Source organism: Pristis pectinata, chromosome 28, assembly GCF_009764475.1.
Source record: "Pristis pectinata isolate sPriPec2 chromosome 28, sPriPec2.1.pri, whole genome shotgun sequence".
Lineage (NCBI taxonomy): Eukaryota > Metazoa > Chordata > Chondrichthyes > Rhinopristiformes > Pristidae > Pristis > Pristis pectinata.
The window spans coordinates 6820965-6848028 of NC_067432.1; the positions used below are offsets into that span (position 1 = coordinate 6820965).

The 27064-nt window shown below is 43.5% G+C and overlaps 1 protein-coding gene across 1 annotated transcript in view; it reads left to right on the forward strand.

The window, feature by feature from the left end:
- nox5 (NADPH oxidase, EF-hand calcium binding domain 5) overlaps window positions 1-26489 on the forward strand; it is a 66727-nt gene extending 40238 nt beyond the window's left edge. Inside the window, 6 exon segments of the mRNA XM_052040260.1 lie at window positions 301-345; window positions 1935-2059; window positions 3651-3735; window positions 16695-16794; window positions 18359-18525; window positions 26355-26489. Coding sequence (XP_051896220.1) covers window positions 301-345; window positions 1935-2059; window positions 3651-3735; window positions 16695-16794; window positions 18359-18525; window positions 26355-26489 — 657 coding nt within the window.
- Window positions 26490-27064: the final 575 nt, after the last annotated feature.

The following is a 27064-nucleotide window of genomic DNA, read 5'->3' on the forward strand; positions in this document are numbered from 1 at the left end:
GAAAACAGACACAATGTATCACCACCCCTGGCCCTGGTCATTGTTGGTGGAAGTGCATGTGAGGAGATTAAGGTACAGTTGGAGTTCGCCTCGGCTCCAGTACATTCCACACTCACCGATAAAACATGCCTGTTTTCTAGAAGTGCAGGAAGGCAATGGCCATCCATAGAATCATCCTACCCTCACGATGAATAGTTTCACCAAGAAAGAGGGAAAATTACAGGAGGGAAAAGAAGACTTGTTGAATCTGCAGAGTGCTTCAATGTCACCAATTCAGCCATGACTAATCTTGTTTTTAAGGTCTCTACAAGGCTGGGTGAGAATCATCAATACTGCAACATTAAGGTAAAGAAAAACCTAATATTAAAAATAGATTCTCTAGCACATTAGCACATCTTTCAGGAAAATGAAAGTGTTTCTGATACACAATAAATTATCTTAACTTATGTCATTATTTTCATGTATACAAAAAAAAAAGTAATTTTCAAACCCAGCAAGATCAAACAAGGAAATGTGACCAGCTGGTTTTGGTTAGGTTAAAGGAATAACGTTCGCCAGGATACCAGGAGAATTCTCGGCTCTTTATGAGATGTCATAAGATAATTAACATTTAACAGAGCTATCAAAAAGCTAGGTGGAGATTCAGTTTAACGAGTTTAACTGGTGGAGTTACCTGGTTAATATGATTTGAATGATGAAGCTGGCTTGAGGGACCATATGGCCTCCTCCTGTTCCTATTTCTTATCTTTCATATATACTTAACATTTCATAAATAGGTAGACATCTGTCAAAACAGCACTCCTTCAATTCTGCACCAAAGCATCAGTGTAAATTCTATGGTGCTGAGATACTAAAATGATGCTAAGGTATAATGCCAGTGGCTTTGTTAGTGATTTACATGTGAGGGTAATGTTTGGCTGCATTTATTAACTCAAAGACTCACGAATAAGCTTGAGCTTTGAGATAATAATTTTGGTTTGTGTGAATTTGTCTTATGCTTTATGCAAGCTATTATAGCCAGTCAAAAGATGCATGAATATAAAGTTAAATAATGATGTATATGAAGAGTAGATGTCCATTAAATTAACAAATCAGATGAAGAAGAATGAGGGCTGGCCAGGATGCTGTTTACAATCAAACAATATTTTGACAAAGTAAAATTATTTCTTATTTCCTCCTTCCTGCAACCTCACAAAATTGCAACCTCACAATATATTGTTGTTAAAAGATGAAGGAGAGTTGTTGAAGTTGTAGACTGATGAAGAGTTTATGCTACCCCTGGGCCAAGCCTTGGTTAGACCAGATCCAGATCACTGTGAGCAGTTTTGGGCACTGCCACTTTGGAGAGTTAAACTGGCCTTGGAGGGAGTGCCGTGTAGATTTACCATACTCATGAATGGGCTCTGAGGGTTCAATTACAAGGAAAGCCAACAAAAAGTATACTTGTATTCTTTGGGTTTGAGGGTGATTTGACCAAGGGAACTCAGAGTAGGGAGCAAGGAAGTGACTGAGGGCACATTGTAAATTTAGAGCCAGTCTTTTCAGGAATGAAATTAAGAAACACTCTTACAAAGGATGATAGAAATCTGGTATTCTCTTTAAGGGATTGTAAGTTAGCTGTTAGTTTTAAACCTATTATTCATTTTTTTTAACCTGAGGCATTATAGGATGTGGGATTATGAAGTTAGGTCACAGATCAGCCCAGGTTTCTCTGAATGACAGAAGAGGATTTAGGGGCTAATTCACCCACTTCTGTTCCATTTTCCTAACTGAAATGTTTTCCACATTCCAACGTATATTTATCGGAAAGAACATTTGTGTCAGGCAAGAAATTTGACTATCTTTTGTTTCTCTTTAAAAGGAACAGTACAGTTTCAGCAAATGTTTCCATCTGAAAGTGCGTTCATTAATGAATGTTCTGTGCTCCTTGCCAGTGCTACATTGATGGCCCGTACGGGACTCCAACTAGGACAATCTTTACCTCAGAACATGCAGTGCTGATTGGAGCTGGCATAGGCATCACCCCATTTGCCTCAATTTTACAAAGCATTATGTACAGGTGGGTTTGTATCACAAGCAACAATATTAATAGTAATTATGGCATTATGTTCCAATTCCTTTTGCACCAGGGTAGGTTCACCTTCTATCTTAGCCTACCAGTGTCAAAATCAAACACTTTCAGGTGAGTTGGATAACTAAGGGAAGAGGTTTGGGACATCCCAAAGCTCATGACAGGGGATGAATACCTCCGAGCTATAGTCAAGACAGCCAATTTGTAGGTAGGGAGATCCTACAAGCAGCAGTGCAATAATGGCCAGGTAAGTTGCTACACCAATGCTAACCCGATAGGGAGGGGGAAGAAGTCCCATGCTCCTCTTCGAGTAGTGTCTCGAAGTGGCTACAGAGGGTTGTAGACTTAGCCAGCTCCATCAAGGGCACAATGCTCCTCACCATCGAGGACATCTTCAAGAGGCGGAGCCTCAAGAAGGCAGCATTCATCACTAAGGACCCTCACCATCCAGGACCTGCCTTCTTCTCGTTACTAGGAGACCAGGTCTCCTGAAGACCCACACAATGATTCAGGAACAGCTTCTTCCCCTCTGCCATCAGATTTCTGAATGGTCCATGAACCCATGAACACTACCTCGTTATTCCTTTTTTTTTGCACTATTTATTTATTTTTTAATTTATAGTAATTTTATGTCTTTGCACTGTACTGCTGCTGCAAAACAACAACTTTCATGACATATAAGTCAGTGATAATAAACCTGATTCTGATTCTGAGTAGTGTCACTGGATTGCTTAACAACCACCTCAGTCCCTTGGTTGAAACTCTCAGCTGGAAAGCACCAGGTAAGGTCCAGCAGAAAGCAGGACAGAGCTGCCTTCACTCTGCTCCAACAACATTCTCCAGCTTCAGGCCCAGAGGAGCACTACCCACTGCACCGGTGGAAAGGTTCCTATTTCCCATTCTCTGTAACCTTTGGTATCTCAATGAAGATTTCTGAGTCAGGGGCAACTTTGTGGTGTAAATCCATATTCAGGATCTGAATTGACATCTCCAAGTAGAGTATAATGAGCATGGGAACACAATAATTTAATCTATCTCTATGGGGTAACAGTTGGAGAGGTTTTATGCACTGATACTTTAATTGCTTAACTGTCCTTTATCTTGAACTTTGTCCTGGAGAGAAATTTGTCTTTGATCACTGAACGAAATATGAACAAGAATATTGACCTTGAATATTCAGTTCTCCACATTTGGTTCTAATGAAGTCAATAAGATTGAATGCACAAAGTGCATGCAATCAGTGGACTACCTTCATGCATGCGCTTAGTGAAAGGTGAGTATCTTCTCTAAAAATTTGTTAGATCACAAATTGGAAGCCTTAATATTTGATGGGACTGCACGTTGAAATATCAGGTGTGGAACTCACTGCTTTCCATCCATTCAATGAACTTGAAAATTTTGTGAATTTTGTTGCTACCTTTGCCCAAATTCTTTGTGTCCTGAGAGAATTGAATCAGAAGCTTCACTCCAAGGAAAAATTTCATAGAGTCTTCCTTTCATTAGTTATAGTCTGTGAATGTTTCAACATATAAAAATGATCTCCTCACTGCGGTAATTTGGTGTCTCTCATTTATCACAGGTATCGCATGAGAAAACAAAATTGTCCTAATTGTAGCTACTCCTGGTGTGAAAACCTCAAGGATAATGAAATGAGTCTGAGAAAGGTAACTGAACTCACGGGAGGTGGTTGCCTCAAGTTGCCAACCATCTGGGGTGGTCTGGAATCTCTGGTGGTTAAATGTTAATCACCAGGACACTGCTTTGATCAACTCTTGGGAGAAAATTCACAAGAGGTAACAAGTGCATTGATCAGGGTAGGGTAGCAGATGTGATTTACATGGACTTTAGAAAAGCCTTTGACAAGGTCCCACATGGGACTCTGGTTCAAAAGAATAGGACCCATAGAATCCTCGGCAAATTAGCAAACTGAATCCAAAATTGGCTTGGTAATAGGAGACAGAGGGTGGTGGTAAAGGGTTGTTTTTACACTTGGATCGCTGTGACTAGTGGTGTCCCACAAGGATTGGTGTTGGGACCCTTGCTGTTTGTAATATACGTGAATGACTGAGATATGGTTGTGGGAGGCATGATCAGTAAGTTTGCAGATGACATGGAGATTGGCAGAGTTGTTGACAGTGTGGAAGGTAGTCTTAGGCTGCAGAGAGATGTTGGTTGTTGGTGCAATGGGCTGAGAGATCGCAGATGGAGTTTAGACAAATGTGAGGTGGTGCATTTTGGGAGTACTAATGAGGCTAGGTCCAGGACCTCAGGAGTATTGAGGAACAGAGAGACCTCAGAGTGCCATTCGATTGATTCTTGAAGGTGGCAACACAGCAGATAACATGGTTAGGGAGGCATGTGGGAGACTGGCCTTAATTAGTCGGGGCATTGAATACAAAAGTAGGGAGGTTATGGTCCAATTTTATAAAACTTTAGTCAGACCTCAGCTGGAGTACTGTGAGCAGTTCTGGTCACCAAGGTATAGAAAGGATGTGATAGTGCTGGTGAGGATGCAGAGGAGATTCACCAGGATGTTGCCTGGGATGGAGCAGTTTAGCTATGAGGAGAGACTGGGGAAGCTGGGTCTGTTCTCCCTGTAGCAGAGATGGGGACAGGATTGAAGTAATAAAATTGAGAGGTATAGACAAGATAAGCTGCAGGAAATGTTTCCCTGTATCAGAGGTAGATAAAACTAGAGGACATATGTTTAGGGTAGGGGGGAAGAGATTCAGATGGGATATGAGGGGGATCTTCTTCGCCCAGAGAGTGGTGAGGGCCGGCAATCCACTGCCTGAGAGAATGGTTGAATCTGGCTCGCTGACAGCATTTAAGATGAGCATTTGAATTGCTTAGGCATAATGGGCTACGGACCAAGTGCTGGGCAATGAGATTAAAACGGAAGGGTTCCCATTGGTTGGCATCGACAAGTTGGGCCGAATGGCCTGTTTCCCTGCTGTATGATTCTACGACTCCATGACTAGGACCATTAAATGACTGTGGCCAAGAAATTAAATCACAGAGTGCTGTTGGTCAGTGAAGTGCAATAAACAACAGTTCTGGGTCACTTCTAGTCCATCCAGAATTTCAGCCAAGTGTTTCCCAGCATGAGACAGTCTCAGTGTTGGATCTGAATTGAATGGCATCACTCTCTGTCCTGTGTGTGGGGTTGCTGGGGAAGTTAGTTCACCTTGTTCCAGGAGCCATCATTGTTGCTCACTCTTGAGACAGCTGTGTCTTCATGATGCAGAGCCAGACCAGGATCCTACTGGTTCTGTCCTTTGGGCTCCTCACCCACTAATGATCCCCCCCATCCAAATGCCCACAGTGGAGGTCCTGATCTCAACACCGATTGGCCTGACCATGATCCCCAACTCCCCCCTCCTTCACCTTCTCAAGGCTCCCAGTCCCAAAACAGACTGCTTCTCCCGTCCCACACTCACTGACCCCAATGTTTATCGCTGATGCACCCAGCACCCTTGTCCTGAAGCTGGTTGCTGATTCCACCATCCATTCCCTGCCCCACCCTAGCCCTGATAGGACACCTCCATCCCTGGACTCTTCCACCCTTCCTTCACCTCAAGTCACACATGGTTTGGGCCCAGAACCAATTCTGTTCTACTGAAGTTTCTGGGTCTTTATGAATTTCATTTAATAAAAAAAGCTTTTTATTTTGTTTTATTATTTACAAACACAATTAGAGCCAGAGGATCATTTGATCAATACTAGGTATACTCCCAATCAGAGATGGCCCCATGCCATCAAGGAACCAAGGGAATGATCGCTGTCGCTAAGACAAGTGGCTCAGGGAGAGAGGGGTACTGGAAGATAGGAGCAAAGGACAGATGGGCTGGGCAGAGGCAGGGTCCTTTCCCCTGTGGGACCTGGAGAACTCTTCCTGTTGGACCTCTTCTTGCCCGCGTGCCTTTGGTGCCAGCTTTAGTGTCATAGAATCTTAGAAAGATTCAGAATGGAAGCTGCCTTCAGCCCACCAAGGCTGCACCCACCATCAAACTAATTCTGTATCAATTGCATTTTTTATTCTGTCTACATTGGTGTCAATTCTCTCAGACTCCACCACTCACCGACACACTATGGGGAATTTTGCAGTGCCAAATTAAATCGGTAAATTGGTTTATCATTGTCACATGTTCCAAGGTACAGTGAAAAACTTGGTTTCGCATACTATCCATACAGATCATTTCATTACATCAGTGCATTTGAGGCTGTACAAGGGAAGACAGTAACAGAATGCAGAATGAAGTGTTACAGTTACAGAGAAAGTGCAGGCAGATAATAAGGTGCAAGGCCATAACAAGGTAGATTGTGAAGTCAGGAGTCCGTCTAAGCGTATTAGGGGACCATTTAATAGTCTTATAACAGCAGGATAGAAGCTGTCCCTGAGCCTGGTGGTACGTGCTTTCAGACTTTTGTATCTTCTGCCCGATGGGAGGGGGGAGAAGAGAGAATGTCTGGGGTTGTTGGGGTCTTTGATTATGTAGGGAAGAGTCGGGTACTAGAGAGTACCCCTGTGGCTATACCCCTTGACAATAAGTACTCCTGCTTGAGTACTGTTGGGGGAGACAGCCTACCTGGGGGAAGCAACGGTGGCAGTGTCTCTGGCACAGATCCCAGCCCTGTGACTCAGATGGGTAGGGAAGGAGTGAGGAGGGCACTAGTGATAGGGGACTCTATAGTTAGGTGGACAGACAAGTGATTCTGTGGACGCAAGAAAGAAACTCAGAAGGTAGTTTGCCTCCCAGGTGCCAGGGTCCGGGATGTTTCTGATCGTGTCCAAGATATCCTGAAGGGGGAGGGAGAACAGCCAGAGGCCGTGGTACATGTTGGTACCAACGACATAGGTAGGGAAAGGAATGAGGTCCTGAAAAGAGACTATAGAGAATTAGAAAGGAAGTTGAGAAGCAGGACCTCAAAGGTAGTAATTTCCGGATTACTGCCTGTGCTAAGCGACAGTGGGTATAGGAACAGAATGAGGAGGAGGTTAAATGAGTGGTTGAGGGATCGGAGTAAGGAGCAGGGATTCAGTTTTCTGGATCATTGGGCCTCTTTTGGGGCAGGTATGACCTGTTCAAAGAGGACGGGTTGCACTTGAATCCCAGAGGGACCAACATACTGGTGGGGAGGTTTGCTAAGGCTACTGGGGAGAGTTTAAACTAGAATTGTTGGGGGTGGGATCCGTACTGGAGAGACTGGGGAAGAGGTGTTTGGCTCTCAAATAGAGGCTAGGAGTAAGTACCATAGGCAGGTGATAGAGAAGGGACGTGTTCAGACAGGCTTGTGATGTGTCTATTTTAACGCAAGGAGTGTTGTGAACAAGGCGGATGAGCTTAGAGCTTGGATCGATACTTGGAGCTATGATGTGGTGGCCATTACGGAGACTTGGATGGATCCGGGGCTGGAATGGTTGATTCAAGTGCCCGGTTTTAGATGTTTCAGGAAGGACAGGGAGGGAGGCAAGAGAGGTGGGGGACTGGCATTGTTGATCAGAGATAGTGTCACGGCTGCGGAAAAGGAGGGATTGTCTACAGAATCTCTGTGGGTGGAGGTTAGGAACAGGAAGGGGTCGATAACGGTACTGGGTGTTTTTTATAGGCTGCCCAATAGTGACAGGGTTATTGAGGAGCAGATAGGGAAGCAGATCCTAGAAAGGTGTGAGAATAACAGAGTTGTTGTGATGGGGGATTTTAATTTCCCAAACATCGATTGGTATCTCCAGACAGTGAGGGGTTTAGATGGGGTGGAGTTTGTTAGGTGTGTTCAGGAAGGGTTCTTGACACAGTATGTAGATAGACCTATAAGAGGAGAGGCTGTGCTTGATTTGATATTGGGTAATAAACCCGGTCAGGTGTCAGATCTCTCAGTGGGTGAACATTTTGGTGATAGTGATCATAATTCTATCTCCTTTATGTTAGTACTGGAGAGGGATAGGAACATACAGGCTAGAAAGGTGTTTACTTGGAGTAAAGGGAATTATGAGGCTCTCAGGCAGGAAATAGGAAGATTAAATTGGGAACAGATGTTCTCTGGGAAAATTACGGAAGATTTGTGACAAATATTCAGGGGATATTTGTGGGGAGCTCTGCAGAGACATGTTCCGATGAGACGGGAGTCATGACAGGATACAGGAGCCATGGTGTACGAAGGCTATAATAAATCTAGTCAAAAGGAAAAGAAAAGCATACAAAAGTACAGAGAGCTAGGTAATGTTAGAGATCTGGAGGAGTACAAGGCTAAAAGGAAGGAACTTAAGAAAGAGATTAGGAGAGCCAGAAGGGGACATGAGAAGGCCTTGGCTGGCAGGATTAAGGAAAACCCTAAGGCGTTCTACAAGTATGTGAAGAGTAAGAGGATGAGTTGCGAAAGGATAGGGCCTATCAAGTGCAGCAGTGGGAAAGTGTGTATGGATCCGGAAGAAATAGCGGAGGTACTTAATGAATACTTTACGTCAGTATTCACCACGGAAAAAGATCCGGGGGATTGTAGTGGGGATTTGCAGTGGCCTGAAAAGTTTGAACATGTAGATATTAGAAAAGAGGTGGTGCTGAAACTTTTGGAAAGCATCAAGTTAGATAAATTGCCGGGACCGGATGAGATGTACCCCAGGTTGCTGTGGGAGGCGAGGGAGGAGATTGCGGAGCCTCTGACGATGATCTTTGTGTCGTCCATGGAGACGGGAGAGGTTCCGGAAGATTGGAGGGTTGCGGATGTTGTTCCCTTATTCAAGAAGGGGAGTAGGGATAGCCCAGGAAATTATAGACCAGTGAGTCTTAAATCAGTGGTTGGTAAGCTGATGGAGAAGATCCTGAGGGGCAGGATTTATGAACATTTGGAGAGGTATAATGTGATTAGGAATAGTCAGCATAGCTTTGTTAGGGGCAGGTCCTGCCTTACGAGCCTGATTGAATTTTTTGAGGATGTGACTAAGCACATCGATGAAGGGAGAGCAGTAGATATAGTGTATATGGATTTCAGCAAGGCATTTGATAAGGTACCCCATATGAGCCTTATGGAGAAGGTGAGGAGACATGGGATCCAAGGGGACATTGCAGTGTGGATCCAGAACTGGCTGGCCCACAGAAGGCAAAGAGTGGTTGTTGAAGGGTCGTACTCTGAGTGGAGGTCGGTGACCAGTGGTGTACCTCAGGGATCTGTACTGGGACCCTTACTATTTGTGATCTTTATAACGACGTGGATGAGGGAGTAGAGTGGTGGGTTAGTAAGTTTGCAGATGACACGAAGGTGGGGGTGTTGTGGATAGTTTGGAGGGCTGTCAGAGGTTACAGAGGGACATAGATAGGATGCAGAGTTGGGCTGAGAAGTGGCAGATGCAGTTCAACCCAGATAAGTGTGAAGTGGTTCATTTTGGTAGGTCAAATATGTTGGCGGAATATAGTATTAATGGTAGGACTCTTGGCAGTGTGGAGGACCAGAGGGATCTTGGGGTCCGAGTCCATAGGACGCTCAAAGCGACTGTGCAGGTTGACTCTGTGGTTAAGAAGGCATATTGTGTATTGTCTTTCATCAATCGGGGAATTGAACTTAGGAGCCGTGAGGTATTGTTGCAGCTATATAGGTCCCTGGTCAGGCCCCACTTGGAGTATTGTGCTCATTTCTGGTTGCCTCACTACAGGAAAGATGTGTAAGCCATAGAGAGGGTGCAGAGGAGATTTACAAGGATGCTGCCTGGAATGCGGAGCATGCCTTATGAAAGCAGGTTGAGGGAACTCGGCCTTTTCTCCTTGGAGAGACGGAGGATGAGGGGGGACCTGATTGAGGTGTATAAGATGATGAGAGGTATTGATAGGGTAGATAGTCAGAGGCTTTTCCCCAGGGCTGAATTGGTGGCCACAAGAGGACATAGGTTTAAGGTGCTGGGAAGTAGATATAGGGGAGATGTCAGGGGTAAGTTTTTTACTCAGAGAGTGGCGAGTGCGTGGAATGGGCTGCCGGAAATGGTGGTGGAGGCGGATACGATAGGGTCTTTCAAGAGACTGTTAGATAGGTACATGGAGCTGAGTAAAATAGAGGGCTATGGGTAAGCCTAGTAATTCCTAGGGTAGGGACATGTTCGGCACAGCTTTGTGGGCCGAAGGGCTTGAATTGTGCTGTAATTGTTCTATGATGTTCTATGTTGGCTGCTTTACTGAGGCAGCGAGAAATGTAAACAGACTCCATGGAAGGGAGGCTGGTTTCTGTGATGTGATGTGCTGAGCTGTGTCCACAACTCTCTGCAGTTTCTTGCGGTCACAGGCAGAGCAGTTGCCGTACTAAGCTGTAATGCATCCAGATAGGACGCTTTCTATGGTGCATCTGTAAAAACTGATGAGGGTCAAAGGGGACATGCCAAATTTCTTTAGCATCCTGAGGAAGTAGAGGTGCTGGTGCCAGGACTATTACCAGGTCCACTACCAGGACAGGCTATTGGTGACATTCACTCCTAGGAACTTGAAGCTTTCAACCCTCTCGACCTCAGCACCACTGATGTAAACAGGAGCATGTTCACTGCCCCCTTTGCCCCCTTTCCTGAAGTCAATGACCAGCCCTTTTGTTTTGTTGACCCTACCATCAACCCACCAACCTGCACACCTTTGGGATGTGGGGGGACCCAGAGCACCCGGAGGAAATTCTTGCAGTCACAGGGAGAGCATACAAACTTCACACAGACAGTACCTGAGGTCAGGATTGAACCCGTGTCTCTGGTGCTGTGAGGCAGTGGCTTGACTAACTTAGCCACTGTTCCGCTTTGCATGGGCCACACTGCCTGTGTCTTGACCACCGTAGAGTTAAAATGAGGTTGGGATCCAAAAGAGTTCATCAGGTGCCGACGGTTAAATGTTTACAAATCACCTAACCTCTCTCCTGAATGTTGAAGTTTGATCAAAATGTTGAGGAGGTTGGAGGTAAATATTCTGCTCCCAATTCCACATTCTCATTGGGTATTTAAATTAGGGCTTATATCCAGGCTACAACCATTTTGATTTACTTATTCGTAGTTTTAGTTACATACTTTGATGAGAGGCCCACCTTGCACTTGTCTACAGCTACACACTTACCCAATGAGTAATTGGACACCAGCCCTCTGTTTGAGATGCTCATTCGTTAAACTGTGCTGAGAACAATGCAGTTACAGTGGCATCAGACCATTGCAATACAGGATTGCCAGAGTACGACAGCAACCTATTCAATTAATAGACTGGGTCTGCCTCTCTTTGTGTGAGGCGTTAATAGGCTGTGTGAAATCACTAATTGAGTTGGCACCAGCTTCTGGGAGAGCTGGGGACCCTTGCTGTGATCCCTGGAGAATAAAACTGTATGCCTGTCAATGGTCTTGACTGTCAAAGTGAGGGGAATAGGACGTGCTTCCACGTTAGCCAACACCATTCAAAGGTATCTGACTTCAAGTACAGATTCCAATTAATTAATTAATGTTACAAAATATGAACTGGTGTTTTCTAATAGCAACAGACTTAGGTGGAGATTAGCGGGGGCAGGAAATGATTAGGAGACGGTAATTTAAGGGAAGAATCCCAGCTGTGTCAGAAACCATAAAAAAACATATTTAATTTAAACATGTTTATATTTAAAATATTGGTTTTCTCCCCAGTGTCCTTGAAATTCCACAGCTACACACTTATCCAATGGGCAATTGGACACTAATCCTCTCTTTGAGATGCATTCTGGATACTTAACCTAAAGAGCTAATGTGCGGTGCTAACAGGCTGATCATCTGTAAGAAAGGCACCTTTGTCACTCATTTTGTCATCATCTGCACTCCCCCACCACCCCCACCCCCAACCCTGCCCTGTAAATCTACATACATAGACCTGTGTGCACTCTTTGCAGGCTCCCAGAGTTTACAGTTCCTCGCAACAGATTCCAGTCATTGATTTTGCTCCAACATTTCCTCATCTCACTCCGTCAATGTATTCCTTGTTCTCAGCATCCTCCTGTATTTATCTTGCTCCCACTTAAATACATCTGTGCAATTTGCCTCAAAATGAATATTATTTCTAACAACTCTCTGGGATTTGAGGTTTCTCCTGATTTGGATTTATTTGGGATGTTCTCATATTATTGGGACTTATTTCTGGTCTTGTTTACAAGTAGAAACATTTTCCCTGAATCTCGCTTATCAAACCCTTTCATAATTCGAAAGACCTCTCAGTCTTTCTCTTCCCAAAGGACCTCAACGTGTTCAACCTTTTCTGATGAGCATGAACCCAGAGGTCTGATATCGTTCTGGTAAATCCTTTTTACATTTTCTCCTGTGGCCAGGATCATAGAATTGTTACAGCCCATTGAGTCCATGCTGGATGTTTGTAGGGTAATTCACTCAGTCCCGTTGCCTTGGTCTTCCCCTGTGGCCCTGCAGATATTCATTCTGAAATGCTGCTTAACTAATGTTTTAGTCAAGTTTAACATCTCAGCTTTTTAATTCTGCCTCCACAGTCTTTGTTTATTTCATGTCCTTATTAATCAGTGCTGCTATCTTTAGTGTTTTGTTCCCTTGGTTCAATGATCTCACTTATTGTCAGCAGTTCTGGTCACCCCATTACAGGAAGGATGTGGAGGCTTTGGAGAGGGTGCAGAAGAGGTTCACCAGGATGCTGCCTGGGTATGAGCTATAAGGAGAGGTTGGACAAACTTATGTTGTTTTCACTGCAGCGTCAGAGGCTGAGGGGAGACTTGATAGAAGTTTATAAAATTATGAGAGGCATCGATAGGGTAGACGAATCTTTCTCCCAGGGCAGGAGTGTCAAATACTAGAGGCAGCATTTAAAGTGAGAGGGGGAAAGTTTAAAGGAGATTTCTGTGGCAATTTTTTTGCACAGAGAGTGATGGGTGCCTGGAACGGGCTGCCAGGGGTGGTGGTGGAAGCAGATACATTAGTGGCATTTAAGGGGCTGTTAGATAGACGCATGAATATGCAGGGAGTGGAGGGATATGGATCATGTGCAGGCAGAAGCGATTTAGTTTAATTTGGCATCATGTTTGGTGCAGATATTGTGGGCTGAAGCTCCTGTTCTTAGTTCTATGTAAACATTTACGTTGCAGCATGTAGGAGTGGGACTACCTAGACTTCTCTTGCATATAGCCGGCATGGAATTGATGGAATGATGAGCCGCCTTCTGTGCTGTAGCCTCTCAGTGATTCCTGAGAGTGCAGTCTCTGTATTCTTTCTACCAAAATTAACCACCTTATATTTACTTCTATTCAAGTTTATTAGTCAACTACACACCCTCTGCCTAAATTTCATTGGTTTTTTTGAATTTTGTCGCAGTTCTCCTCAATAATGACTATGCCATTCACAACTTTTGAATCAGTGCTTCAAAGTCCTGAATCCAACTCATTCTAATGTAACTTCCCTCCTTGTAGTCCTCAAGCAAGTTTAACGCTGATGTATGGACACTGAAATCATCCCACTTACCTTCCAATGCAGTCTCACATTTTTTATACTTTTTCTTTCAAAACTTTTGGTAATCTGTTTCTTGGTTTTTATACAAACTGCCGAGCTTATCCTTCAGAAATGCACAGCAACTTATACCAGGGCAGGGTGCTGGCATAATTGGTTCATCATTTGACTGAAAAGTGGCAAGAAATAAAACCACTTCATTCTTTTGACATTTTACCTGCAGTCTGCGTCAAAACTTGTGGGACTTTTGTTCACAGTGGGCGCACTGTTTCAGCATGACCTCTTCATCCAGCGATGGATAAGTTCCTATTATGGTGTGTGGTTATTCTCCCATGCTTTGAAGAATCAGCCTGAAACAACTCCAGCACTGAACAGCTAAGCTCCGTGCATTTTTGTGTGTAATCCGCTTGCTGGTTGATAAGCCTGAAAAAATTCATTTTCCCCCTTTATGAAGTCTCTACCTCTGGTACATTGAAACAAACCAAACCTGGTTGTAATGCTTAGGTTTTTTTAAGAAAGCATAAAATATAAAAAGAAACAAAATAGAGGATGTCAGTTTAAATAGTTACAAGAGCTCAGTGGAATGTCTGTACCCAGAGAATGTGTGGAAATCCTCCCAGATGGATTGATCAAAGTGAATCATCTAGGTGGATTTAAGGGGAAATCAGATTAGTATTTGAGGGAGAAAAGTATACAGGGTTATAGTAAAAGGATTAAACGAGGAAGGGTGGGAGGAGGTTTGAGTGGGGCATGAACATCAGGACAGATGGTTGATTGGCCTGTTTGTGTGCTGTATATTCAATATAAGTTCAGAGCTTTGTTTTGAAACAGCTATCAGGATGAAAACACACTCAGTGTTTGTTGGGCATGGTAGTGTAGCGGTTAGCATGACGCTACTACAGCGCCAGCGACCCAGGTTTCAATTCCAGCCACTGACTGTAAGGAGTTTGTACGTTCTCCCCATGTCTGTGTGGGTTTCCTCCGGGTGCTCCGGTTTCCTCCACATTCCAAAGACATATGGGTTGGGAAGCTGTGGGCATGCTATGTTGGCGCCGGAAGAGTGGCAACACTTGTGGGCTGCCCACAGAACACTCTATGCAAAAAATGCATTTCATTGTGTGTTTTGATGTACACGTGACTGATAAAGATATCTTATCTCTTATTTACAGTAAAATACTTCACCACTTTCATCAGCAAATGATCAAGTACAACTATTCAGTTTTGTGGCTAATACTTTTTCTCCTGTTCATCAACTTTTTCTCCTATTCATCAACTATTTCTCTGTTAGCTCCCAAGAGCAGGCTAGAGGAACTGGGCTTCCTCTGCTGTATTCCTCGCTGATCTATGATCAATGAAAAATGGAAGTTTATTTGGATTCTTTGGCATAAAATGGAGACACAACTTACCAGAACTGAAGACGAATTTCCCCTATCCAGTTTGCAACAGAAGTTTGATGCAAGTGTGAATTGTTCAATCAGGCGCAGTTTCCCGAGTTTGGTAAAACAGGGATAGGGTGTGCGTCCAGGACTCTAAGTGGTTATGGTTGCATAATGATTATCGAACTGAAGTGGTAAACCAGAGATCTGACGTATGACCCACAGATAAGGTCAAGTACCAGCATGGCAGCTAGGCAACCAATTTAAATTTATTCATTGTGTTCATGACTAGTCGTGTTCCACAGGAATCTGTACTGGGACCTCTATTGTTTGTAATATATATAAATGACTTGGATGAAAATGTGGATGGGTGGGTTAGTAAGTTCACAGACAATACAAAGATTGGTGCATTGTGGATAGTGTAGAAGGTTGCCAAAGGATACAACAGGATGTAGATCAGTTGCAGATATGGGCGGAGAAATGGAAGATGGAGTTTAATCCAGCCAAGTGTAAGGTGTTCCACTTTGGATGATCAACTGTAAGGGGAAAGTACACTGTTAATGGCAGGACCTTTAACAGTGTGGATGTACAGAGGGATCTTGGGGTCCACGTCCCTAGCTCCCTGAAAGTGCCTGCACAGGCTGATAGATAGTAAGGAAGGTGTATGGCATGCTTGCTTTCATTAGTCGAGGCACTGAGTTCAAGAGTCAGGAAGCTATGTTGAAGCTTTATAAAACTCTGGTTAGGCTGCCTCTGGAGTATTGCATTCAATTCTGGTCTCACCATTACAGGAAGGATGTGGAGGCTTTGGAGAGGGTGCAGAAGAGGTTCACCAGGATGCTGCCTGGATTAGAGGGTATGTGCTACAAGGAGAGGTTGGACAAACTTGGGTTGCTTTCTCTTAAGCTGAGGGGAGACTGAGGGGATAAAAGTTTATGAGAGCAATAGACACCTGGTATCTTTTTCTCTGACTAATACTAGAGGGCATGCATTTAAGGTGAGAGGGGGCAAATTTAAAGGAGATGTGCAGGGCCAAATGGTTTTACACAGAGTGTTGGGTGCCTGGAATGGGGTCAGAGGTGGTAGTGGAGGCAGATACAATAGAGGTGTTTAAGAGGCTCTTAGACAGGCATGTGAATGTGCAGAGAATGGAGGGATATGGACCTTGTGCAGGCAGAAGGGATTAGTTTAATTAGGCATTAGCTTAATTAGTTCGGCACAACATTGTGGGCTGAAGGACCTGTTCCTGTGCTTCAGTGTTCTATGTTCTTAATGAATTCTGGAATTAAAAAGCAAGTTGCAGTGAGGACCATGAAACTGCTGGATTGATGTTACAAACTCATCCAGTTTACCAAGTTTCTCGAGGGAAGGGCTACATGAATAAATTATAAAGAATTTCAAAACTGGGCAGAGCATGTGTTTATCTTGCGCCTCGTGATCTTTCCTTGGAATGTAAACAACAGTCTTTATTAAGATGCCTGGGGCAGCCGAGGAAGGGTACATTTTCTTGATTTTACTTTACTTGAGGTGAGCAAGGCTTCATAGCTCTATTCTGGATCAGAGCCAGCCCCATCCTTCAATTTACACATTACACTTAAAAACATATGCCAGAGTTCGCGGCAGGAGTAATTGCTAGAACCACCAGGGATTGTGTTGGCAACCAGATATGTTCCTCTGCAGAGCCTCTTCTGATCTGGTGCTGAAGATCAGAACACTAATAAATTTAAGATGGTAGATACAACCTTGAACAGAGCACAGTTTATGCATTGAAATTAGTTCTCTGTGAGAGATTTAAGATGAAGGTTTGTGGTTGCAGGTTGATTTTATCTGGATCAACAGAGACCAGAAGTCATTTGAGTGGTTTGTTAGCCTCCTGACTAAACTGGAGATGGATCAGGCAGATGAGGAACCTCAAGGTAGGTTCCTACCAACTGAAGAATCATCCTCTTATTCCAGGCAAACGTCCACTATAACCGGCACTGATATGTGGATACACAGTACATTTTAATTATTACCACACAATGTGAACCTGAATCACAGGTAAGATTTGATTCGATTACAATGTGCAACCCACTCAACACCCTGCTTCAGATGGAACATGACTCAAGCAGTCCTTCCCCATTCCTTACAGTGGATGCAAATAGTTTTTGAAGGACTAAGTTCTAAGTTAAGCATTAGTAATTTAGATCTTCCTTAATTATTTCAGCAGTTTTAAATGCTTATATATTTTTAAAGTCTCAGGATTTTTAATTTAGATTTTGGTTTTCAGAAGGTTTTGATAATTTTAATAATTTGAATGTTTCCGATTGCTCAAAATGTTTGATGCATTTGGCAATTCCAAGAACATTGTTTAGCCATTGACTCAGTTCTCTTTCATCTATTTTATGGGCGGAGCAGGTTCTGCCTACCACTCTGTAACACCTCCCATTCCCCCAACTGCTGTCTCATTATGTCACAGAATGCCCTGTTTCAGCTTGAAGGATTCATATTACACAGTAAGTGCCCTTTAAAAATACTTTGCTTACTGTGGAGTTAACTTTGGACACCCTAAGGGCATGAAAGCCCTGTAACATTTGCACTGATCCTTTATTAACTCTTGCTACAATAAAAAAAAGTTTGTTTGAAAAAAGTTCAGTTTTTATTTATTTGTGCTCAGTATATGGATAACATTGAATACTTAATGTTGGCTTAAGCTGGTTTTCTGATGAGATAATGTTGATGAATCTGTCATACGTGATGTGACGGTGATCAGAGATAAACTGTGTGCAAGAAATGAGTAGTGTTTCTATAAACATTCCTGATCATGGTCAGCACAGAACCCCACCACACTTGATAAAATGATCTGGTTATTTAATGGAGACACAAGAGACTGCAGATGCTGGAATCTGGGGGAATAAACTACCTGCTGGAGGAACACAGCAGGTCAAGCAGCATCTGTGGGGCGGAAGGAATTGTTGACATTTTGGGTCAAGACCCTGCGTCAAGACTGAGAGTGGAGAGGGGAGATGGCCGGTATGGTGGAATGTGCTGCCTTTCCTGGTACCATGAATTGGGGCAAGCCAGTCTGCTGTGCTGAATATAAAAGGGCCCACAGAAAAAGGCAAACATTTGCCCCTCTAACACCCTGAACAGATGAACTAGTTCTCCATCTCATTGCACGTTTTGGGTCTTCTTCACATTTCATAAAGTCACTGAATGTTCTTCAACACAATGCAGGTTGTAAGAAAATGAAACGTCTCATGGGTGCAAATAACTTTTCATACCAGCCATCTCCCCTCTCCACTCTCAGTCCTGATGCAGTGTTTCGAACCAAAATGTCAACAATTCCTTTCCCCCCACAGATGCTGCTCGACTCACTGAGTTCCTCCAGCAGATTGTTGGTTGGGTTGTTTGATGCTTTCCTAATGGAGCAGTAATGAATACATACATTCGCAAACAAACACCAGACTTGTTAATTGTTCATTTTTTCCCAATGTGCAGGCAGATTTTTGGAAATGCACATGTACATGACCTCTGCTCTCAGTAAAAACGACATGAAGGCTTTAGGTCTACAAATGGCACTGGATCTACTAGCGAAGAAGGAGAAACGTGACTCCATTACAGGCCTGCGCACCAGAACACAACCAGGTCGGCCAGACTGGAGCAAGGTAACTCTGTTTGTGCCTAGAACGAAGAGAGTGAATGTAATTGTGAAACTTTCCTATCTGATGTACTACATATACAGCTCCCGAGTTTTAATAAATTAATCAATCCCACCGGGGACAGAGGGTAGAATCATAGAATCAAATAATCTTCACATTAAAGAATAAGGCCATTCGGCTTATTGATTTCCTGCTGACTCCCTGTGGAGCAATCCCAGCTTCTTTCTCAGCTGTATTCCAGGTTGTTTTTCCTTGTGCCTGTCCAGTTCTCTTCTGGAAGTCTGGTTCTATCTCCACCATCCTTACATACAGTAAGTTCCTGATGAGAGTTTCTCAATGTTAAAAAAAATCCCTGATATATTTTTGGTCCGTCATTTTAACTCTATGCCCCCAGTCCTTGAACCATTAGCTAAGGGGAAGAGCTTTTCTCAGTTTACCCTCTCTAAACTTGTCATAAACTCGTACGCCTCTGCTAAATCTTTTCTCAATCTGTCTGCCCCAAGGAGAACAATTCCATTTTCTCCTCTCCAACCTTGTGGATGAAATCTCCGGACTCTAGAATCCTTCCGGTAGATCCTTTCTGCTCCTTGTCGAGGAAACCCCCTCACTTCCTTTCTAAAGTGTGTCACCCAGAACTGGACACAATGCCCCAGTGGGGGCTGAACCAGTATTTTATAAAGGTGAGGTGCTGCGATCTCCATCTCTAACCCTACACTAAGGAGGTGGCAACAAAGAGCCAAGTGGCCTTCTGGTGATGGAAAAAGGTATCATCAGTGAGGTATCTTCTCCTGCCAGCAAAGGAGATGAACGTCCTACTACAGTTCCACCTAACTATCCAGGGCTCCAAACAACTTCTTCCATATAGAATAGCAATTTGCATTTCTCTAATCTGGCTTGCTGTAATCACTGTACATAGCATGTAACGTGGAGACCAGGTGCCGATTACACCGTCCACCAGTGTTACTCTGAGCGCTCTCTCACGTTTCTCTTTAATCCCATGTGCTGCTCCTACCTCTCCATATTTGTCCGGTAGTAGAGGAACGTTGTCATGGTGGGATGGCTCTGTTAGAAGCTGGCAGGAATTGAGGTGATCCTTGGGGTGAAGTTCCTTCATCAGGACACTGTACCAATGGGCACATCTGCACCCTTGGCGTTGACCCACTTCTCTCATTACAGGTCCATTTAATTTCACATTTGTCCTTTTGCCTTTCTGACAACCATCTCCATTCCTCATTTCTCCCCCTCCTTCAGCTATAGTAATTTTTTTTTGTCTCTAATTTCTTTAAAGCTTCTCTTCACTCTTTTGTATATGAGTAAATGGAACTGGAGTGCTCCTTGAATTTTGCAGTCCTTTGTTGTTGTTGGTATGGATCCTTGACTCTGGTTTCCCTACTCCAGTACAGTTATGGTGCTTATATTACAGCCCACAAGAGCACAAGTTCAAATTAGTTTGATTCCTCAATCTCATTTCTACAGTGAAATCAGCTTTATTAGAAATTAAAATAGAAAATACTGAAAATACTCTGCAGCATCAGTGGAGATGGACACATTGTTAATGGTTTAGGTTGATGACTTTTCATCAGAATGTGAATTGGGATCAATTCTGTAAGAAGTAGAGACTACCTACGTTCTGACTTCAAGCCTGTCTGTATAGCAAGACTGATATTGAGCTCACCAATAATGCCCAAATGCTGGTTGACTTTTAGCTGCCTCTTCAGTTCAGGCATAATTAAGATTTCTTTATTAGTCACATGTACATCGAAACACACAGTGAAATGCATCTTTTGCGTAGTGTTCTGGGGGCAGCCCACAAGTGTCGCCACGCTTCCAGCGCCAGCATAGCGTGCCCACAACTTCCTAACCTGTACGTCTTTGGAATGTGGGAGGAAACCGGAGCACCCGGAGGAAACCCACACAGACACGGGGAGAACTCCTTACAGACAGTGGCCAGAATTGAACTCAGGTCACTGGCGCTGTAATAGAGTAACGCTAACTGCTACACTGATGAAGAATAAATGTTGATATTACCAACCATGTCCAACATTATGGTTGGTCCGTGGCAACATTTGCTATGAGGAATCCTTTACGCCCAGAGATAGGAATCAAAATCACCTCAACAGGTTCTACCACTATTGACAATTTACAGCGGCCAATGAACCCATCAACCTGCATGTCTTTAGAAATTGGAGCACATGGAGGATACCTACATGGTCACAGGGAGAATGCCCAAACTCTGCACCAACAGCACCCAAAGTCAGGAGTGAACCTGAGTCACTGGAGCTGTGAGGCAGGACCTCCACTGTTCTGTCCCTAATTTCCTTAATGTTTCTTTCCATAGCTTGATGAAAAGATCATTTTTGGATGTGCAACAAGGAAAATAGTAAGTTAGGAGACAAGATGTTGATAATGTGGGGGCAAAAAGTGGGCAAGGTGTCTCTCTAACACAAGTGACATTGCTGCAGTGGGCCTTTACTTCTTGACTGTGTTTTAAGCTGGAAGTCTGTATGTGGGTGGGGTGGTTGTGTTTGTGGGGTGATTACATCAAGTCTCACCTTCTAGCAAGGCATAGTTTGCAACTCTTCATTACACAAGAGCAATATTAAGGAGCAGGAAGGACAGGAAGAGAATACTAATTTGATTATATAAGCTGGTAATTGTTACCTGTGGGAATTTAATGTATTGGCCAGCTCTTTGCATTCAAAAGGCAAAATGTTGAACAGACACATCAAAAATAATTTATAACACAGACACTTTACACAGCTTCTTAAATTACATAACAACTGTAAAAAGAGCTTTTAGATTATGACAGAGTGACACATTGATTGTGCTCTTGTTGAGTTGTAAATCAATTGATTTTTATCCCCCCCCCCATCTTCCCTTTGTACTATTGATTTCAGGCGGCCATTATGTGGGTGTAAGAAGTGTATCAAAAGCTTCAACAGCAATTTAATCTAATGATGCATGTTTTACAGTAACAATCACTAATGTATTGCAAAGAAAAGTTGCACTAAGAGATATTTTAATAATACGTTGTAAAACCCTCAGTTGCTCGACACCATAGGCAGTAACCTTGCCTTTTAACTTCCCACAGGGGAATCTGTGGCAATTCTCTGAGTGGTTTATATTTAATAATTCCCACTTGGACGTTTCCTGCATTGCGGTTGGTGGCTAACCACACATCCTGTGGAACTGAGGATAAACTGATGGGAATTTCATTTGGTTTGAAGAAAGTAAAGTTTTTAACTTCAAACATGGGCCTTTAAAGAAGTGAGCCTCTGCTAGCGTCCCCTTCAACCCAACTAGCGTTGGACTTAACTTCAAGTGACTCAGCAGCAACCCAGACTGAACCTTTGCTGCTGCATTCTCACATCCTGGACCTTTCATAATAATATAGAAGCAGGAGTAGACCATTTGGCCCTCAGGAGTTAACATATGCTGACTCCACATTACATAAAACCACAAAGAAATGCCCCCAGAATCTGCTTATTCATCTGAGTTTGTCACTGCCAATGTTTGCGCTCGGTGTGAACCACCATCCATCCTACTTCATCTCAGCATCCATCTGCACATCCTTCTCCTCCTTCCACCCAGTAGCTTCTCCTTAACACTGACATTAACACTGAAGCAAACAATTAGGCAGGTGAATGATATGAGAGGAATATACAGAGACACAAGAGGTTCTGCAGATGCTGGAATCTGGAGCAACACACACAAAATGCTCAGCAGGTCAGGCAGCATCTATGGAGGGAAATAAACCCTCTTCCTTTCCAGTCCCGATGAAGGGTCTCGACCTGAAACGTCGACTGTCCATTTCCCTCCATAGATGCTTCTGAGTTCCTCCAGCATTTTGTGTGTGTTGAGGGGAGTATAGATGTCTTACTGCAATTGTAAGGGGGATTGGCAAGGCTGCACCTGAAGTTTTGTATATGGCTTTGGTCTCCTTGCCTGAACACAAAGAATGTATTTTCCACAGAGGGAGTGCAGTGAAGGTTCTTCAGACTGGTTCCAGAGATGGTGGGATTGCCATGGAAGATGTTGAGCAGATGAGGCCTGTATTCTCTAAAGTTTAGAAGAATGATCTCGTTGAAAGTTATTGTTAAGGAGGTTGATAAGCTGGATGCAGGGAGGATGTTTCTCCAGAACCCAGGTTCATTGAGGACTGAAATGTGGAGAAATTTCTTCATGTGAAGGGTGGTGAATCTTTGGAATCTCTGGACAGCTGTGGAGGCTCAGTCATTTAGTTCATGTAAATCAGAGATCAATAGACCTGGATTTTAGGAAAATCAAGGGATATGGAAGAGTGTAGGAAAATGGCATGAGTTGGCAGACATGATCTTGATAAATGATGGGACAGGCTTGAAGGGCCAAGAGGTCTACTGGCGCTCCTAGAAAAGCAGAATGTGCACAATCAAGTCAAGTCGAGTTTATTGTCATGTGCACAAGTACATGTATGCACACATGCAATCAAAAACTTACTTGCAGCAGCATAACAGGCACATAGCATCGTATAAGCAGCATTCACAAGAAAAGCATAAATTAAACATAAACACAATTTTTACAAGAAAGAACAAAAAAAATGAAGTCCATTTTAATGCAAAGTGATCACCTTGAATGGTTTGTCTTTGTCCATTCATTATGAATCATACTGAAGGTTCTAGAAAGGGTGCGGGAGAGATTCACTAGAATTGTTCTAAGGATGAGGAATTTCAGCTACAGGGTTAGATTGGAATTCTGGGATTCTTCTTGGAACAAGAAAATTCAGAGGCTATTTGGTAGACATGTACAGGTTCATGACAGATTAAGAAAGCAAACATTCACTCCATCATCAACGCACTGTAGCAGCAGTTTGTACCATCTACAGGATGCTTAGCAGCAACTCACCAAGACTGTTTAGACAACACCTTCCAAACCCATGAGCTCTACCAGCTAGTCCCCGGGTAATGAGTGGGTTCTGTTTTTACAAACGTCCATCAGTCGATTTTGTCTGTAAGTGGGAAAATACACAAAAAAAATCGCTCGGTATGGTCACCATCCCTCCACAGCGCTGTAATGAATGGCATCAAAAGCACATAAGACTGATAAGAAAGAACAGTTACTACAAGTGCAGAGAGAGAGGAAACTAGTTCTGCCGTTCATAGGAATGAATGTACATACGTTAAATTTCTGCATTTAATAATATTATGGGAGCTCGCTCATATGCAGGGGTGTCCATAAGTCCAGCGTTTGTAACCCCAGGGCTGCCTCTGGGGAATGCTATTCCATACATGGATGACTCAAGGACAAGGCACCAAGTCAAAGTGATGACCAGAAGATACTGGGGCATTGTAAGGAAATGTTTTCTTATACAGGCATTGGCAATGATTCAAAGCCAGTAGGGGTAAGAAAATTAGGGCTTTCCTACAGAGATTGGAGAGACACAAGGGAAACTAATTTACAGACAATGGATTAAGAGTGGGAGTGGGATTGAGTTGGCTGCCCTGTGGGAGCTAGCATGGACTCTCAGGCAGAATAGCATCCTGTACTGCAATGATTCCTCCGATTCCATCGTCCAATCAACATGAATAGAAGGTTATTGAGATTGCTCTTTATGGAAATTGATTGGATGTGTAGTGATGAAGTCTCAGTATCAAGTTCAAGTTCATTTTCATGGGCATACATACCCAGGTATAAATACCACGAGCAGCAGCAGCACCAGTACATTTCAAACATAAATACATACACTTAAATTAACATAAATTATACATAACTTACATTACAAAATAAATAATAATAAGCAAAGACATCAGTGCAAGTCCGTGGTAGAACTAGGGTTTTTCAAGTTGGTTCAGGAACTTGATGGCAGTGGGGAAGAAACTGTTGTTAAACCCTGAGGTGTGGGGCTTCAGGGTCCTGTACGTCCTGCCTGATGGCAGCAATGAGAAGAGGGCATGGCCCGGATGGTGGGGCTCCTTCCTGAGACTTCGCCATCTGTAGGTATCCTCGATGGTGGGAAGAGCTGTACCGGTGGAACCGGCTGAGACCCAGCACTCTCTGTAGCCTCTTGCATTCCTGTGCATTGGAGTTTCCATACCAGGCAGTGATGCAACCAGTCAGAATGCTTTGTCATATTAATGCACAAAGAACCAAGGATTCAGGTCAGCTTCTTTTCCTATCCATCCACCCTACTTCATCTCTTCCTGTATCTTCGAAGCCCTTTGGATCAGAGCCACTGATTGACTGTTACCAAGAAACCAAGTGCCACCTCTGACTGGAATTCCCACCGATACTTTCATTTCCATTTTGTGTCACCATCAGTTTAAAATTAGGTTCATTTATTTCACAGGCACGAATCAATCAAATACCATTTTTATTGAATGGGATTCCAGGATGTTTGCCAATGTTTTTGGAAATTGCATTCCAAGTAGTTTTAAACTAATGCCCTTGCTCCTGATCTCTGCTCCACTGCTTTGCTGTCATCTGTCTTTGGCTTCTGATGTCCTTGTAAACATTCATATTTATGGATTAAACATAAGTAAACAGAGCAGAAACAGATGCTGCAAGCAAATGTTACTTTTTAAGTATATCTTACCTAGGCACGGTAGTGTGTGGGCAGGCACGGTAGTGTTGCAGTTAGCATGACGCTATTACAGTGCCAGCGACCCGGGTTCAATTCCGGCCGCTGTCTGTAAGGAGTTTGTACATTCTCCCCGTATCTGCGTGGGTTTCCTCCGGGTGCTCCGGTTTCCTCCCATATTCCAAAGACATTCAGGTTAGGAAGTTGTGGACATGCTATGTTGGCGCCGGAAATGTGGCGACACTTGCGGGATGCCCCCAGAACACTCTACGCAAAAGATGCATTTCACTGTGTGTTTGATGCACATGTGACTAATAAAGATATCTTGACTTACCTTATCTTATTTGTGTGGGGCCTGATGCTAATAGAGCCTCTGTACTAAAATCGTTCCTAGCATTGTGCAGGTCTGAGTGGGCACAAGTTTCACATAGCGCTTCAGGCTCTTCTTCATGGGTTGAGGTACATGTTTGGTGGTAGCTCAGGTCAGGGTATACAAGTGACACATCAGAAAGTCCTGAAACAAAAGATGATTCCTTCAAAACTGAACTGAAGTAGCCATATACACAATGTGGCAACAAGAGCAGGTCAGTGGCTAGGAATCCTGTGGCAAGTACCTCACCTAAATTCCCCAAAGCCTGTCGTCCATCTACAAGGCTTAAGTCAGGAGTGCGATGGAACACTCTCCACTTGCCTGCATGAATGCAGCTTCAACGACACTCAAGAAGCTCAACACCATACAGGACATAGCAGCCGGCATGCTAGGCACCCAATCCACAACCATTCACCCACTCCACCAACGACGCACAGTAGCAGCAGTTTGCAACATCTACAGGATGCACTGCAGCAACTCACCAAGGCTCCTTAGACAGCACCTTCCAAACCCACCACCTCTACCAGCCAGAAGGACAAAGGCAGAAAAAGCACGGGGAACATCACCACCTGGAAGTTGCCCTCCAAGCAACACACCATCCTGACTTGGAAACGTATCGCCGTTCCTTCACAGTCACTGGGTCAAAATCCTGGAGCTCCCTCCCATACAGCACTTTGGGTACACCCACACCTCAGGGACTGCAGCAGTTCAAGAAGGCAGCTCACCACCACCTTCTCAAGGGCAAATTGGGATGGGCAATTAAGTGCTGGCTCAGCCTCGTGGTTTCAAAATTGATCACTGCTTGTAAACATCCGAAAATAGGTTTGAAAACCACAGCTGTAAATTGTGTGGTTGTAAGTGGTATAATAACAAATCTCTACACATTGATAACATTTTGCTTTTAACATCCAGGTTTTTCAAAGGGTTGCTGAAGAGAAGAAAGGAAAGGTCCACGTATTTTTCTGTGGTTCTCCTGTTCTGGCTAAAACAATCAAGGCACAGTGTGAGCATTTTAGCTTCAAGTTTTACAAAGAAAACTTCCAGTAATATGTTACGGTTGTGCATCAAATTATGTTTTCCTCTGGTATAATGCACAATGTAGAACGTACTGGACTCTCGCTAACCAGCCTCATGGAAAGGATTTGGCAGGGGTAGTCGGAACTTGCTGGTGATTGAGTGATCCAAGTTTAGCTGTGGTGGTTTGGTACAGAAATAGCCTAGACACAGGAATAAAGGACAGTAACAAAGCCTGTGTTTAAACTATTTTTGTCCAAGAGGTTTGATTAATGTCTGACAAGAGGAGATTGAGAGGGGCAGTGAGGAGAAATCTTGTCTGAGCTTTATCTGAGGAATATTTTGGCTGATAATCAGAAGGATAAAGAGAGAGACTTGTATTTCAGCTGTACCTTTCACGACCTCAGGACATCTCAGAATGCCTTACAGCCTACATAATAGGAAACACAACAGCTAGTTTGTACAGAGAAAGCTCCCACCGAAATGAAAATGTCATTATGACCTGATTATCTATTCTTTAGTGACCTTTAGTTTCAGGTTAAAATCAGTCCAGGATAACTCCCCTGCTCTTCTTCAAAATAGTGGCATGGAATTTTTTTTACATCCTT